The 14,969-nt window shown below is 43.0% G+C and overlaps 1 protein-coding gene across 2 annotated transcripts in view; it reads right to left on the bottom strand.

The window, feature by feature from the left end:
• Positions 1–13,365, bottom strand: part of METTL16 (methyltransferase 16, RNA N6-adenosine) — a 248,706-nt gene extending 235,341 nt beyond the window's left edge. Inside the window, exons 1-2 of one of the 2 annotated variants that reach the window (XM_069227019.1) lie at positions 12,745–13,365; positions 925–7,763 (exon numbers count right to left, since the gene is read on the bottom strand). In XM_069227019.1, the coding sequence (XP_069083120.1) occupies positions 5,333–7,723 (2,391 nt within the window). In that variant the 5' untranslated portion in view covers positions 7,724–7,763; positions 12,745–13,365 and the 3' untranslated portion in view covers positions 925–5,332. Of the gene's footprint in view, positions 1–924; positions 7,764–12,744 lie in introns of those variants that run through there. The other variant, XM_069227020.1, reaches the window with a different exon arrangement.
• Positions 13,366–14,969: the final 1,604 nt, after the last annotated feature.

Genomic DNA, 14,969 nt, shown 5'->3' with positions numbered 1-14,969 from the left:
AAAAAGCATGGTAAATGCTACTTTGAAGTGCACAGACAAAATACCCTCAGTCAATGTAACAGTCACAGAGCCTAATAAAAAAAAAAAACACCCACTACCACACTAAATGTGTAGTCCAAATAATCTGACTCACTGATTTTCACTGAAACTAACAAATAATAGAGGTTTTAACAAAGCCCTTCTCTAAATATATGTATTAAAATGTATATTCATTTTTAAAAAACATGAGCCTGGCTACAGCTAAAGCTGTCTTTTGGCCAGATTTAAAGGATGAGTGCTTCAAGCACTCAAGAATTATTTTGAGTGGCATATGACGAATATTCATAAATTTCAAATAAAAGTTTTGAAAGGCACTAGGGAGTCATTTGGGACACGAATCGACACTACCTAGTAACTGCAAAGCCAAGGGTTAGTTACAAAAATGCTCATAGGGGAAGATGTAAAAAGCTTTTTATACCAGAAAGAGCAGAGCAAAACAAAAACAGAAGGATAAAACAGAGCAGGTGGAAATAATTAAATTGCCTTTGTGATCCAGTTGTACTGAATGGGTTTTATTTTAATAAGTGAAAGGCCAAAGTCCCACAGAACGAACCACTTGGTGCGATCAGTGAAGGGTGTGGTGGATTCAATTGAGCGTTAACCCCTCTTCATGCTTGACATTAGTACCCTTGCCCAGGAAATTTCCCCTCCCTTCTACTCAAATACTCAACTAGTGCTTTAAAACTATTTGACAGTCTAATGGCAATTTATACTGAGCCACGTCACTGCAGAAGATGTGCAATTGCTTGGATCTTGTTAGGAATGCCAATTAGGGAATTTGACAATAGAAGAAAATATTTAAACCCTAAAAGTTATAACTTTCATCAATATTTTTCACAATTAAAGAGAACATCGGCAATTTTTTATTCAAGAACTTTATTTACTCAAGTATTATACATTATGTACATAAAATACAAAAGTATACTATGTTTATTGTTATTTACATGTGTACATTGGTTTGTGTAAAATACTGTATTATTTAACAGAGACACTTGATTGCTAGTTCTCTTTTAGAAAGGCTGCTGGAATCATGCAATTTTGCAGCCGCTGCTTTTTGTGGCATACTTAAGGATTTGCAGCATTTGCCACATAATTAATCTGCCGGCCATATGTCCGCATTCAGTGGAAGGCCCTTTGCAAAGGTTAACAGATCATATTTCAATTGCTTATTTCGGTATTTGGTTGTTAAACTGGTACGAATGAGGTGAAATCTTTGCTCAGATAGTATCAATATGAGTTACAATTGCAAAAGAAGCAATACTATCAAAAAATGTTCCGCATTATCCATAATTTGTCTTTTCTTGCTGCATAACTCAGTCACTTTGTTGCATAATTTGGTGCTCAACAGTCACATAATTCCAGTGGCCCTTCTTTTAGATCAAGGGCTTCTCTTCTATAAACATTAATGTTTCAAAGACATTTTAGAACTCTTAAAATACAAAACATTTTACAAGCTCATAACCTCAGTGTGATGGTCGAAGACACCCTTTTTTTGCGCATTTAATTTATTAACATTTTCCAATGTCCAAATCCTTAAATATTGCTCCAAAAGTACTACAGAGGGAAATGCTCTGCAACACTCAAATTCTCTCCCTTTAGCAGAGTAGCTGCTAAATTTACTGCTCTACACTAGCCATTTTGTACTGGTCAAGACTTGATTATTAAGTGACACTCTGGCAAAGTCCTTCACTGGGTCTCCTACTATCAACCCAGCAAACTCCAGTTTGTTCACACAAGCACCTTTTGGTCCCAATCACCTGCAGAGTCCCCCAGGTTTTCATCATGTTCCTAGTGATCTTCAACGTATACATGCAGCCATGGGACTCTACTCACCAATAACAATATCAAATTTAACCAACACTTTGACGACACAAGTCTATGTTTGAAAGTCCCTTCTGCAATGGACACTGAACTACTCAAACATTACTTGTATCCTCATCCTCTCCTGATGCCCAGCACCGACCTAAAGCTTAACCGCACCAAAACAAGCAACATCTAAGGCCTCATTATGACCCTGGAGGTCACCAGACTGCCAGGTTCACGACCGCCAAAGCGGGCGCGACAGTACAACCGTGGCGAAAGCACCACGGTCGTGCCACCGGCACTGCTACATTTCGAAGGCCTGGCGGTCCCAATCCGCCAGGGCAGCGCTGCCCTGGGGATTATGACCCCTCTCTCTGCTGGAATTAGCATGTCGGTTTCACCATGTAAGTAAATGCTGGCGGAGGCGGGGTGCCCCTGCACTGCCAATGCATATCGCATGGGCAGTGCAGGGGAGGCCCCTGGCCAGCACTGTCACGCAAATCACTGTCTGCTGTGCTTTGAAGATCGTAATTTGCGCAACGGGTGCTGGTGCACCAGACACACAACAGCATTGCCGCTGGCTCTATTATGAGCTGGCGTCATTGTTGTTGTGTGTTTCCTGCTGGGCCAATGGGTGGCCATAATAGGGCCAGCGGGAAGGCGGCCACCCTGACAGGCCTTTTACGGCCGCCAAACTCCTAATGAGGGCCTTAGTCTCAACGACATGAACAAGTACACATTTGAATACCAATTTCACCCAATGCAAAGTCACTCTCATTTGGCATTGGATAAAAACAGACAGAGCTTGGTACCATTTGTCGCTACTATAGAGCATGAAACCATTCCACCCAGCAAGAGACTTCAAAATTGCATCCCTGTACTCTTCTGTCTGGATGGTGGCAATGCCCTCTACAATTCCACACTACCTGCTCTTAAGGGCATTCTACACATCGCAGCACATTGCACTAAATGACTGAGGAAGTAAACCACACCTCCACCAGCCGAGATAACGTCACTGGCTTCATTTTATGCCCATATATTCCTCAAAACCAGCTCCATCATCCACAAAGCTATCACAAACAGTAGTCACCTATCTGGCTGACAAGCTCGCCATCTCTGGTGGCTCTTGGTACACGTATTATATGGGAAATGAAGTGCCAAAAAGTATTTTTTTTAAAACACAAGGCCGTTTCATTTTTTAATCTATGATCTGAAACTTCATCCTCATGTCCATCAGGGCTGTACCAGTCCTGCTCCAATTTAACAGCTGTAGACGCACCTGTTTAAAGAATACCATCACTGGCAAATATATTAAAGAGTCTACGGTCAGGTGGCTTCTGTTGGTTTGTACAAATTATTTCCAGTCTTGGCTTTGAATGAGTGAGACACAAACAGCTATCCAGTCACCAGAGATGCAACTATCAGCTTTAATATCCATGTTACTGAACCAGGAAATAGAGGTTACCCATATTACCCATAATGCATGTTACTGAACAAGGAAAGAGAGAGGCATGACTTTGGAAGGAAGAGTCAACAAGTAAAGGTTCTTAATCACCAAACTGGTCTGCAGAAATGCAGAATGATCTTGGGGAACCAGTTTACTGCACAGAACTCTTAGAGGGGACAGGTACCAATTTCTGCAGGTCAATATATGTACACCAGTGATCTGAAAGCAGTCATTGACTTCCCAGATCATGGTGTGGAATAGGTTTCAGGAACCATCAGAGAGAAGCTGCTCTATACTAAATATTGCCTGTCGCTTGCTGATGTGTCACAAGAATGCATGGTTCCTTGGGGATCAGATTTGTTCCCCTCCTAGTCAGTGGTTATAAGATTCTGCTAGGTGGAATCAGACTGAAGATCTTTCATGTTTGATGAATACACATGGCGGAGTGGAGGAGCAGTTGGGCTATGCACATAAGCCAGACAATTCAATACACAACGTCCTAAACATGTTCATATTGATGAGGCAGAGCAAACTGGTGCTTCACCACAACGTCCCATGGAACAAGGGACCAGCTCACCTCAAGGAAAGATGCAGGATGGGACCACTGACAGGCACCTATGTCACTTGCCCCACTCAACACACTATACAATGCATGTCAATTCTAAGAGCTCCCTGCTTTCAACTGAACGTACCCCTATGTATACCTGGACCTGGCTGGTCTGATCAACAATCCCAGATGATGAACATATAATAATAAAATAATAGCACCATCGGAACCCGGGAGACCACTGAACATGCACAACAATTTTCATGAGACAAAACACCTAAAACTACCTCGAAATCCATATCAGCCAACAAACAGGGCATGAAATCAGAAGGTGTGGCAACATAATATGTGATTTTAGGGTGTCAACGCAGTACAATTTCCACAAAATATACTACATCAACAGGCATTACTGCTGCCCAACATACACGCCATTCACTGCTGCCCCAACAGGTGATCCGACTACTGGTCTGGTTCTGTATTTTATCACATATGTTTTAATACAGCACTGCCCATCCTAGTCCTGCAATAGTGAATCCTCACTGGTGCACCACTCCATCCCTGTGCATGATTGTGCCATGCCAGTCACACAGTTGCACACCACGTGATAGCAGGGAGTAAACAAAGCCAACGAATGCAACAATTCACACACTACACCACACTGGCAAAAGCACACATGAAGCACAAAGCTGGCTACAAACATAGTATCTCATACAGCAGGAAAAGATGAGGTGGCTATCTATGCATGGGTGTTTCTCAACCATTTAAAACAGAAGCAACACTGAAATATGGGGCAAAAAGATCTTAAAACAGGTCGATTACAAGTGTCTGAGACAAAGGCAAGTGCCACAGAGGAAAATAATCTTATGGGCAGTTTGGGAACCCACTACTTATTGCCTGAGCACAACCCCTTTAAGTTGTTCCTTTTTTTTAAAGGGGTCAGGATATAGCTTTTTTAAGGCACATTTTCAAAGTGTATCAGTAAAGAAGAAATGGGTTTGGATGTTTAAAGATGGAGCAGAGGTGGTGTTTGTGTCAAACACTACCCCTCTCTAATCACAGAAGAATGATTTCACTGCAACCAAATTTGTGATCATTAGAAACCAATGGACATGCACCATCAAAACAATGGCCCAAAAGAGAATGAGAGCGCATGTACTAATGGGAAATGCTAGCTCCTCCTTTCCGTGCAGAAAAGGTTTACTCTTCCCAGCGTCAGGTGTCTCCCCTTCTGCCTTCTCGGGCCATCTGACTCTATAGGATAGGAGGGTCTCTCTACATACACCTTAATGCCAGATGTCCCTCTGATGTATCCATTTTGTTTTCCATTCATTAACTTCACATTGCTCCACCTTTTTTGCTCCCAGTCCACTCTTCCATCCCATTTGTCCTCATTTTCAGACTTCTTCATTTCACTTGCATGCTAAGTGCTCGCTCTTCTTCTCTTTCTGCGACTCCCTCCTTTCATTACCTCTTCCCATCATCAGCCTCTGTAACACCTAAACATGCACGGAATTGCCATGTTTCATCTTGAAAACCTCAACACACTGATTTAAGTTTATTGACTTGCACAAATTTTGCTCCACGGCCATCATAAGCAAGGCATCCAGTCGATCATGATACTTTGTGGAATGCAGCTTTGTTCTCACTTGTGCAAGCTTAGAACAGGATTGTCCAACACTGGTACCGGTGATGGGTAAAGTGAGGAACACACCTAATACTTTTCTGAAGACAGTGTACATTGCATCTGTGGGTTTTTTCAAGCATACAAGAAGTTCATCAATTGAACTGTAACTTTCTTCATTGAACAGATTATCATTCCTCAATAACACGATTTCGTTAGCTAGGTCACACTGAGAAACATTACAAAATGATGCGACAAGTCGGATCTTTGGATCTGAAGCACGTCGCTTCAGTAGCACTTGTGCGAAGGCTTCCAAAAGAAAGAGAACTTCTGGTGAAAATCGATCATCGAGCTCCGACAGTGTATTATTGAGCACCTCATTGTAATCCTCCCGCATACGTTCCTTCATGTTTGAATAGAAGTTTTCATTACCAGGATTCCCAAAGCCAACTGTTCCATTCTGCACCATTGAGATTCCAGCTGTATCACACTGCTGTGCCAGGCTTGAGAACAAAGAATCATATCCATCCCTCATATCGTGGAGAACGGTTTTGAGCATGGATACTGCGTGGCAGACGCAAAGGAGATCCTCCCTGGCCCTCTGTAGCTCTTTGCTCGCTTTGTTAATGGCATTTAGAACAGGAAGTAGCATTGTTAACCAGAAGAGAAAATTGAAAGACTGCAGCGCTTCGGACAAACTTGCTGCTTGAACGGCAGTCTTGCTACAAAATGTTCTGTCCTCAATTTCTTTAAGAGCACTCCCGAGGGCCTGGATATTGCTTGCAATAGCATTGACTGCCTCCGCTCTACATGGCCATCGTGCATCGGACAGTGGTTTAAGTACACAAACTGCTTTCATAAGGTTTTCAAGAACGTTGTGGTGAGCACAGTTTCTCTCAATGAACGTATACAAGTTTTCAAGATGCCCAAAAAAAGAGAATGCCGCCCTTGTACATTTCATTGCGCCCACTAGCAGAAGGTTCAGACAGTGGGCATGGTAATGCACATATGGAACAGCCCGTCCGCACCATTCAGTCACAAGAGCATGAACTCCCTTGTTCACACCTTTCTTTGCTGTAACACTGTCATAACAGAGAGCTACAACTTCATTTTCTGTGATACCCACTGCAGCAAGACTTGTTTTCAGTATAGTCATGAGAGACCATGAATCAAGTTCTTCAGTCGCCTGGATGGATATCAGGGTCTCGTGGACTTTCATGGAGGGATCGCAGTATCTTAGAAGTACAACAACATGCTCGTTATGGGAATAATCTGAAGTCTCCTCCACCACAATACTAACCCACTGCACATCTTGCAGTGCTTTCTTTATTTTATAACACATCACTTCAAACATTACATTTATGAGCTCATTTTGGATCATTACAGAGGTATACGTATGAGAGGAGGCAGTCTTGTGCTTTGCCAGAACTGCATCAAATTCCGCAAGCAGTTCACACAACTCCAAGTACATCCCATGGAAGTCTGAATCAGAAGTCTCAGCGTTCCTCCCAAACAGAATACCTTGATTTCCTAAAATCTGTACAACACGAAAAAGGCGCAACATTACATCATGGTTTTCCTGACATTGGTTTTTATCCTCATTTAGTTTAGTTTTGCCAGCTTCTAGTAGACTTGCCAAAAACCTAGGTGATCGCTTGTAGTCTTCATGTAACTGCAAGGCTCGCTGGTGGTGCAGAGAGGTGCTATGCTTCCTTAGGGCTCTAGTTGGATTTGTCCAGTTCTTACATCCAGCAGTTGTAAAAGAAGGATCAATTTTCCCATGGCAGTGGCTAACTTTCTGTCCAAAAATGCGACATGTAAAGCAATACATGCTTTCAGTCTCAAAAGAATACTCAACCCATGGAAAATCTTTGTAGAACTCAGCCCTAAAACCTCTATGTTTCTCACCAATTTTTTTTCTAGAAAATGGCCCTATTGGCTGATGTGGGCCATAGAGAACTAATCTTTGAAGTTCATCTTCAGTTCTTGGGATTGGCCTTGAAGGATCCCACGGGGAGGAAACTGCTGTCTGGGAATTCACAGTCACATTTTTTGATTGATAGATCTCTACTGAAGATATCGATAGATCAACCACAGTAGGTGCAGACTTTTCACATACAATGCCACTTTTTTCCATACTTGTCTGCCATAATTTCCCACAGGTCTCAGATGATACATCATCACTGTTGTCATCAGTGGCAGTGTTATCTTCAAGTCTTTCTCTTTTACAAAAAATGCTGTCAATTGTTCCCAGCTGTCTCTTCATTTCCTCGTAATTATGTTGGTCTGAACTCTTGAGTCCAACCCTGGATGTAGATACAAAATGGAGAACTAGATAATGAGCATATAAAGGTCAATCATGTCCTAATTATCAAGCAAAATAGATTATCTACAAAAAGTTTCAAAAACTATATTTTGACAACGAAAAAGGTGCTGTACTTTTAAAGTTAAACAGAAAGCTCTGCATGTCCCTACTCTACAGTACCCGCAGTATGCCCTGCGCATGTTACAGATGCTGCTGGCAATGCCTACTGCCATACTGGAATCACTGTATGTTCAACTGTGACAGTCAACATCAGTATTATGGGTGTTGAATCAGATTTATTGCAATGCAGAATCCCTAATTCCAACTTTCAATCAAACAAGAATACGGGTTCTTTTTACTCTCATCCGCCTCCACCAGAGGTAGACAAGCACATTATTAACAGGCACACCACAAGCAATAGAGGTCTTATTGTAGTCTGATACAATGGAATCATTCTTCCAAGTAGGTACTGAGATAAGTACATCAACTAGCATGGGAATGCCTTTGCTGTGCTCTATAAACAGGGGCGTGTCTTCGCTAATCCTGGGCAGAAGCAAAGAGAAACACTTGTAACTTTCTAGAAACAAAGCACAACAATGCTACTTGACAGGTGTTTAACATTGTGCTTCAGTGCTGCGAAGTGGCAACCAATGAATGTTTTGCAATACATACATGATGAGGACCTGCAGTCACACACAATAAAGTGGAAAACTATCACAGCAATGTTACAAGTGGTCTGTGCAACACCTATGAAATTGATGAATTTACCCCCCCCCCCCGTAAAATAGGCTATGATTGAATACCCACAGGCAGTTTATCTTCTAAAAATCCATCACGTATATTTTATTTAAACCACGAACTATAGATCTTGGAGACCACACAAAATTTAGCGGGACTCGAACCATAACACCATATTGCACGTTCACAAATGTTTTTATTCCAGCTACTTATGTGCCAAGGGGCTGGCTGCCTCTATGCAGGGTATCTACCTCAAAAACAACAAGGTGAAGGAAGGAATGCGTGAATTAATGTATGCCACTGGCTATCACTCTGGTCACATTACAGATTATTTCGCCCACTACGGTTTCCAGACAGACCTGCAGTGTGGTAATACAGTTGTATGCATTCCAAAACTACAAATTCAGTTTCAGGGGTAACCATAAACTTCTTACACATTGATTAACGTATTAAGTGCGCACAGTATTCCATTTTTCAGCATACTGAAGTATGTTCATATTAACTGAAAATTGCACTAAAACTAGATACGGGCACAACAAAAAAACACTGTGTATTATCCAGTTTTTAGTTGAGAGCCATCATAATAGCTGAAGCCTAATCCAAATCAGGAGTTTTTTCATAAAGTGTACGTAGACTGATGTGCACTTAAACTGTCATGGTTTGCCCCAAATTCCTCTCTTATGAGGCTCTTGTGTACCATACTGCTGCACGTTGCCTCTTGGTCTCTGGCTGTCTGAGTGCATATACACTGCTACTCCTCTGCTCACTGCGCATGCTTTTATTCCAACCAGTGCTATTAGGAATGTGCTGGAAAGGAAGCAGAATCCTTGCTTACCTCCATACCTTGTTAAGGTACAGTACCTAAGTATTACAAACAAAGACGTTATAGGGAGGAAAAGTGTGGTACTACTAGAATTTCAGGTTGAGGCATAAATGGGGCAACTAGATAACATGAGTGAAAATCTTAAAAGGAATCATTCAGTACCTTTAACATAAAGTGTCTGTGTGGTGAACTAGTTATGGGTCACATTATACATGAAACCTATGATTTCATTTTACAGTGATGGTCCCATTGGAAGATTTTGGTGTTTAACCTGGTGTGATATGCTCAGGGTGAACTGCTTACTAATATTTAAAATATATTGCCTTCTATTTTTTACCAACAGAATAGTCACCTACATCTGTTAATGGCATACCAATTCTGCTAACTGACTTCTGCTACACAAAAAAGCTAAGACAGCATCCAGGAGACATGGTCTCCAAGATCACCACCTTACACTTCAGAATGCAGACTATGTTTTGACTTCGTCTTCAAGCAACAGAGGGCTCTGAACTTTCCTCAAAAGCACATATCTTACAGGTAATCAAATGCTGTAAAGGGACATACAATACAGAAAAGTCATAGGACTGAGAACCTGATATTCATGAGCCCCCAGATAACTACAGGAGAAAGGAATCATGTATTATCAGACTGTAACCAACCCAGCATCCGTCAAAACTAGGGTTCTGAATCAGTGCTATTAAACATTCAAAACAGCATTCTTAACTTATCACCTGTTTTTAACACCCATGACAAACCTATACCTGCGCTAACTGTGCTAAAGCGCACACGCTACACCCCACAGAAGAGATCCAAGTAGGTCAAAACATGTCAGTGGTTGCTTGTGTTCCCATGTGGAGGGCTCCTGCCCTGGCAGATCTGACTGGACTACTCCTATTGAGCAGGACCAAGAGAGATTACCACACAGCGGGTCAATCTACAATGGCACAGAGGACGAAACGATCTGTAATGTGCCCAGAGCGATAGCCAGTGGCAGAGATTAATTCATGCATTTCTACCTTCACCTTGTTGTTTTTGCAGTAGACACCTTAAATACGTATCAGTCAGCCCCATGGCACCTAACGAGCTGAAAGTTGTTTGTGAATCGCCAATTTTTGAGGAACTGCATATGACATGACGCACAAATGCTATAAAGTTGTAAGATGACTTGGGCATGTGGTGGGCTCTAGTGTGAGAACTCCTGAATGCACCACTTTCTCTGCAGTGGTAGTTTGTTGGGAAAGGACAATAAATAAATCTACCTGCAATGACTAATAATTTAAACATATAAGGGTCGAATAGGAGTTTGGCAGATGGAAACACCCGTCTGCTAAACTCCAGACGGAGCCGGACCCATTAATACTTTCCCACTGGGCTGACAGGCGGAAACCATGGTTTTCAGTGGGAAAGGTGTGGCAGCATGGTCAGACCGCCATGAAAAGGCTGGTGGAGAACAAGGTTATAATCAGCAGGGCGGCGCTGAGTTTACCCCCGTCCTGGCTGATTACAACCTGCACCGCCGTCAACCTAACTGGAAGCAGGATCCTGGTGGGGACGGCGGGAGATTGGAGGGTCTGCCCCCCAACCTTGTAATGTGGGGGTAAGACTGCCACAGTCGCAGCGGTCCGACCAGCAGCCTTGTAATCATGCCCGATGTTTGGCCTCTAGATGTGCACTGCCATGCATGTATCAATTATCCGTATATTATATAATCAGCTCTTGACTGTCACAGTGTAACTACAACAGTGACAAACCAGCTCCTGGTACTTTAGAAGTGCAGCACTGCACAAAAGTCTCACTCCGTTAGATATCTATAAGCTTGGGTTACAGTTGTTACCCTTACCAAAATCAATATAGGTAGCGGGATGGCTCAGCAAGTTTAACAACTGTCACTGTCAAATGCAAAAATCAAGGTCACGAGCAGGATTATGGTCAATACTGTACCAGACTTAAAAAGACGTGACTGCAATAACGTTTACTTCACTGTTCTGATAATTATCTATCCAGTATTTAATAAATTATCTCCAGCTGTTCATAAGAACGAGGATAGTAATTAAAGGAAAGAAATGCAAGTGTATGCCAACTTGTCTGATGAGCCTTCCACACAGTAAGGGCGATGTATCCCATTGTTATTAGCTACCTCTTAACCCATCGGGCACATGAAATGCCTCAAGTCCACCCCGTCTCAGCTGTGGTAATTCAGCCGACCAGACTACACATCGAAATTGTCTGCAGTCAAGAAAGGTATTATTAACTATTATTAACCTGTGTGGTGGGTGTGGCTACAGACCTTCTTGTAGGAAGGAGCACGTTCAAAGCACCAATACAAGAGTCAAAACTGCAGAACCAAACGTATTTGATTCAGATGCAACATTATAGTTTCAGCAAACACAACCGTCAAACCCTGTTTGTCCATAATATACTGTTCAGGGTCGGTTCCTCAATCCAGACTTTTAAAAGATGTATACTGCTAACTCTGCTCAAGTAACGTAACATCGCAGTACAGTATGTTGCTCCCTTTCCTATCCAGCAGGAGAAATTTAAAATCAGTCCCGTGATTCTAGGGCGCGTTATTTTACAAATCGCGAATTGTGTCGTTTTGTTTTAAATAACTAATAAACAAAATCAATATAACAATTCATTTTCTACTACCTTTGAAAGGCAGTATAACGCACGAAATGATGAGCTGCAAGGTGAGGCCTAGAATGTAACCGAATAAAAACCAAGAGCACAGTCACAGTTTATATTCATGCAGTTGCAGTGCACTGATCATCATACTGGAAGTACAGGTAACGTCATCCACGCAGTGATTTTACAGACAAATGCAGCATTGTCACTAGGACCCTTTAAAAAGCTTCCACGGATATACAAATGCAAGGATGCAAAACAAAACAGCTGTGGGGAAAAGTGAAATATCCAGCAAGGGGCGTTCGTTCTAACGATCTGTTGAAGCCAGCGTAGCACAACGTGGTCTTGAGGACATGGTATGTACTATTCAGAAGTCAAAACACAGTATGCATGAAAAATAATCCGAAATATGGCTCAGGTGAGCATATGTAGTCTTAGTCGAGGATATTTTGGGGGAAACTGATACCCATCAGTGCTTTTCAGCAGTGGAACTACAGGATCCTCTGAAGAATCAAGGCTGATTCCTACATTAATATAATCAGTCAGACTACAGCCCTTAAATTGCCCTTGGCTTCTGTACATGAAGTCTGAGCGTCTCCCAGATAGCATCCACAGCGCGGCCTGCTGCTTTCAGCTTGTGACCAAAACAAGAAGTTAGCAGTCTAGTTGTTTAATTCTGAGGCCTGATGACTGCAGCGAGCCCTGCACGTGGTCCACCGAGCAGGAGGCGCCAGAGTGACTGGCGGTGCCTGTCCACATAAGCACTCCCTTCTCCCCGTCCCACACGCACACCTACCGGAGCAGCAGGACAGCACGAACTGTTCGTCTATGAGAGAGTTAATACAACCCACAGTACGTCGTTCTGTATCCGTCGCCCTTCTGTGTGTGACGTCATCAAACGGCGCCCAACGGCTGCTGTCATGTTGAATGGCGGTTGTCGCTAAGTGTAAAGAGCCTTGTTGTACAGTACGAAACAACAACACTAACGTTTCACGGCTACCTCGTGCGCCAGACCGTGTGTTCCCAAACCGGTACGCTATATTTTCGATCACTTTTCAGACTGTGGGGGCAAGTGGTAAACTGACAAGATATGGAACAGAAGGGAGTCGGGCCGCACTGAGTTCATTGCGCATGCCCACTGTAGGCGCCGCCATGTTGTACGGATTATTCTGCGTCTGCGCACAGAGCGCAGGAGAGGCTGCCACGTCTGATTGAGAATAGCACACCCAACCTAAAACGAACGAAATGTTGTAAACTGACATAACAACAGTGATTGGCAGCAAAGGAATTACTGAACGTTAAATTTCAACTGTTTCCTTGTTCAGATTTTTCGATGGGTGTGCCTTTATGCCTTTTAGTTTAACGGTTTCCCTTATTTACTGCCTCCTCTTGTGTCGTACATGGTAAATAGCTGCAAAGGTGGCCATGAATGGACCAGTAGAGGGTGGGGACGATGAATTGCATTGTGATTGGTTGAGGGGGACTCAACGAAAGCGTCACAGCTTTGGAATTTATTGTTTTCTCACAGGCTCGCAAAATAGCCATCGTCTGCTTCGGTTTCCTGGCAATGCGCTGGGTGACGCAAAGTGGTATTTGTACCGCCAGTGCGGGCATGGGCCCTGGGAGTGCATGCTGGTGACAACCTATCGCTCTTTCACAATGACATTCTGCATGGAAGCAGTTGATAGCAAGAAAAAGCAATTGCGGTCTAAAGATAACATATATTTATTTATTTATGCATTTTTATATAGCACAGACATTATATAAAAGTGCTAGACGGCATTACAACAAAAGGTCCTACATTACAAAATAAGAGATCTTAACTTTAGGCACACAGTTACAGCTCTTCAAAGAGCTAGGTAGTATAAACTGTAGCAGTCAATTAGTGCTATGGTCCAGGTAGAGTCTTGTGAAACCCAATTAGTGCAGTCAACCTGAAGGTATGGTCAGAGGCTAAGCCCTATGTAGGAAGCTGTCTCTGTATATACTATATAAAAATGAGATATAGTGTGCACAGAGGCTAGGGGTTCCCCAGAGGCTTGACAGAGGCAATAATAGGCAATACTAATGCTCTGTTTGTGGTAGTGTGGTCAAGCAGTTCGGCTTATCAGAGGGTAGTGTTAAGCATGTGTTGTACACACACACAAGCAATAGGAGAAACACACACTCAATGACTTAACTCCAGATCAATAGGATTTTATATAGAAAAATATATTTTGTTAATTTATTTCTAGAACCACAAGATGCAGTTTGCAGGTAAGTACAAAAAATGAAAGGTACTTTGCTAGATATAACCAGGACTTTGAATGGAATCAACAATGTATACAGTTTTCTTTAAAATGGAAAAAAGCTATTTTAAAAGTGGACACTGCAATTTTTAACAGTTCCTGTGGGAATAAAAGATTTGTATAGTTTCACAGGTAACTATTCGACTTACAGTTCCTATCTCCGGGTTTTAGGTAGTCTGTCGTTAAGGGTTCAAGTTAACCCCAAATACCCACCACCAGCAACACGGGGCCAATCAGGTGCATTGGTCAAACAGGAACCAAATGAACGTGGGCTCCTATGGAGACACGGGAGTATTCGGAATCCGGTCAGCCAGCAGTTAAGTACCCGCGACTCGGAGGGAAGACCATGGGGGTTCAAGAGAGCACTGGAGGGGCCCCAAGTAGACAATAAACACACACCTTCAACGGCACTAGGGCAGCCGGATGCAGGGTGCAAAGAGGGCATGGAATTTCAATGCACTTCTATGAGGGGACCCCAGGGGTCACTCTGAGGCTGCAGACGAGGTCCAGGGGGGCTTCTCAGGCAAACCACTGGCTGGGCAGGGAAGAGGGCCGCCTGCTGGTCGATGCTGCACCGGAGGTCAGGTTCTCCAAGGCATGGGGGCTGCGGGTGCAGTGTGTCCTTTGGTCCTCGGATATCTTCGTCCGGAGCTCGTGGTCAGGGGGGTCCTCTGGTTTCCCTCTGCATGCATTGTCGTGGGAGCTTGGAGGGGTCAACCCAGGGTGGACTCTT

This window comes from Pleurodeles waltl, chromosome 3_2 (assembly GCF_031143425.1).
Source record: "Pleurodeles waltl isolate 20211129_DDA chromosome 3_2, aPleWal1.hap1.20221129, whole genome shotgun sequence".
NCBI classification, from domain to species: Eukaryota; Metazoa; Chordata; class Amphibia; order Caudata; family Salamandridae; genus Pleurodeles; species Pleurodeles waltl.
This window is presented reverse-complemented; position numbering and strand designations above follow the sequence as displayed.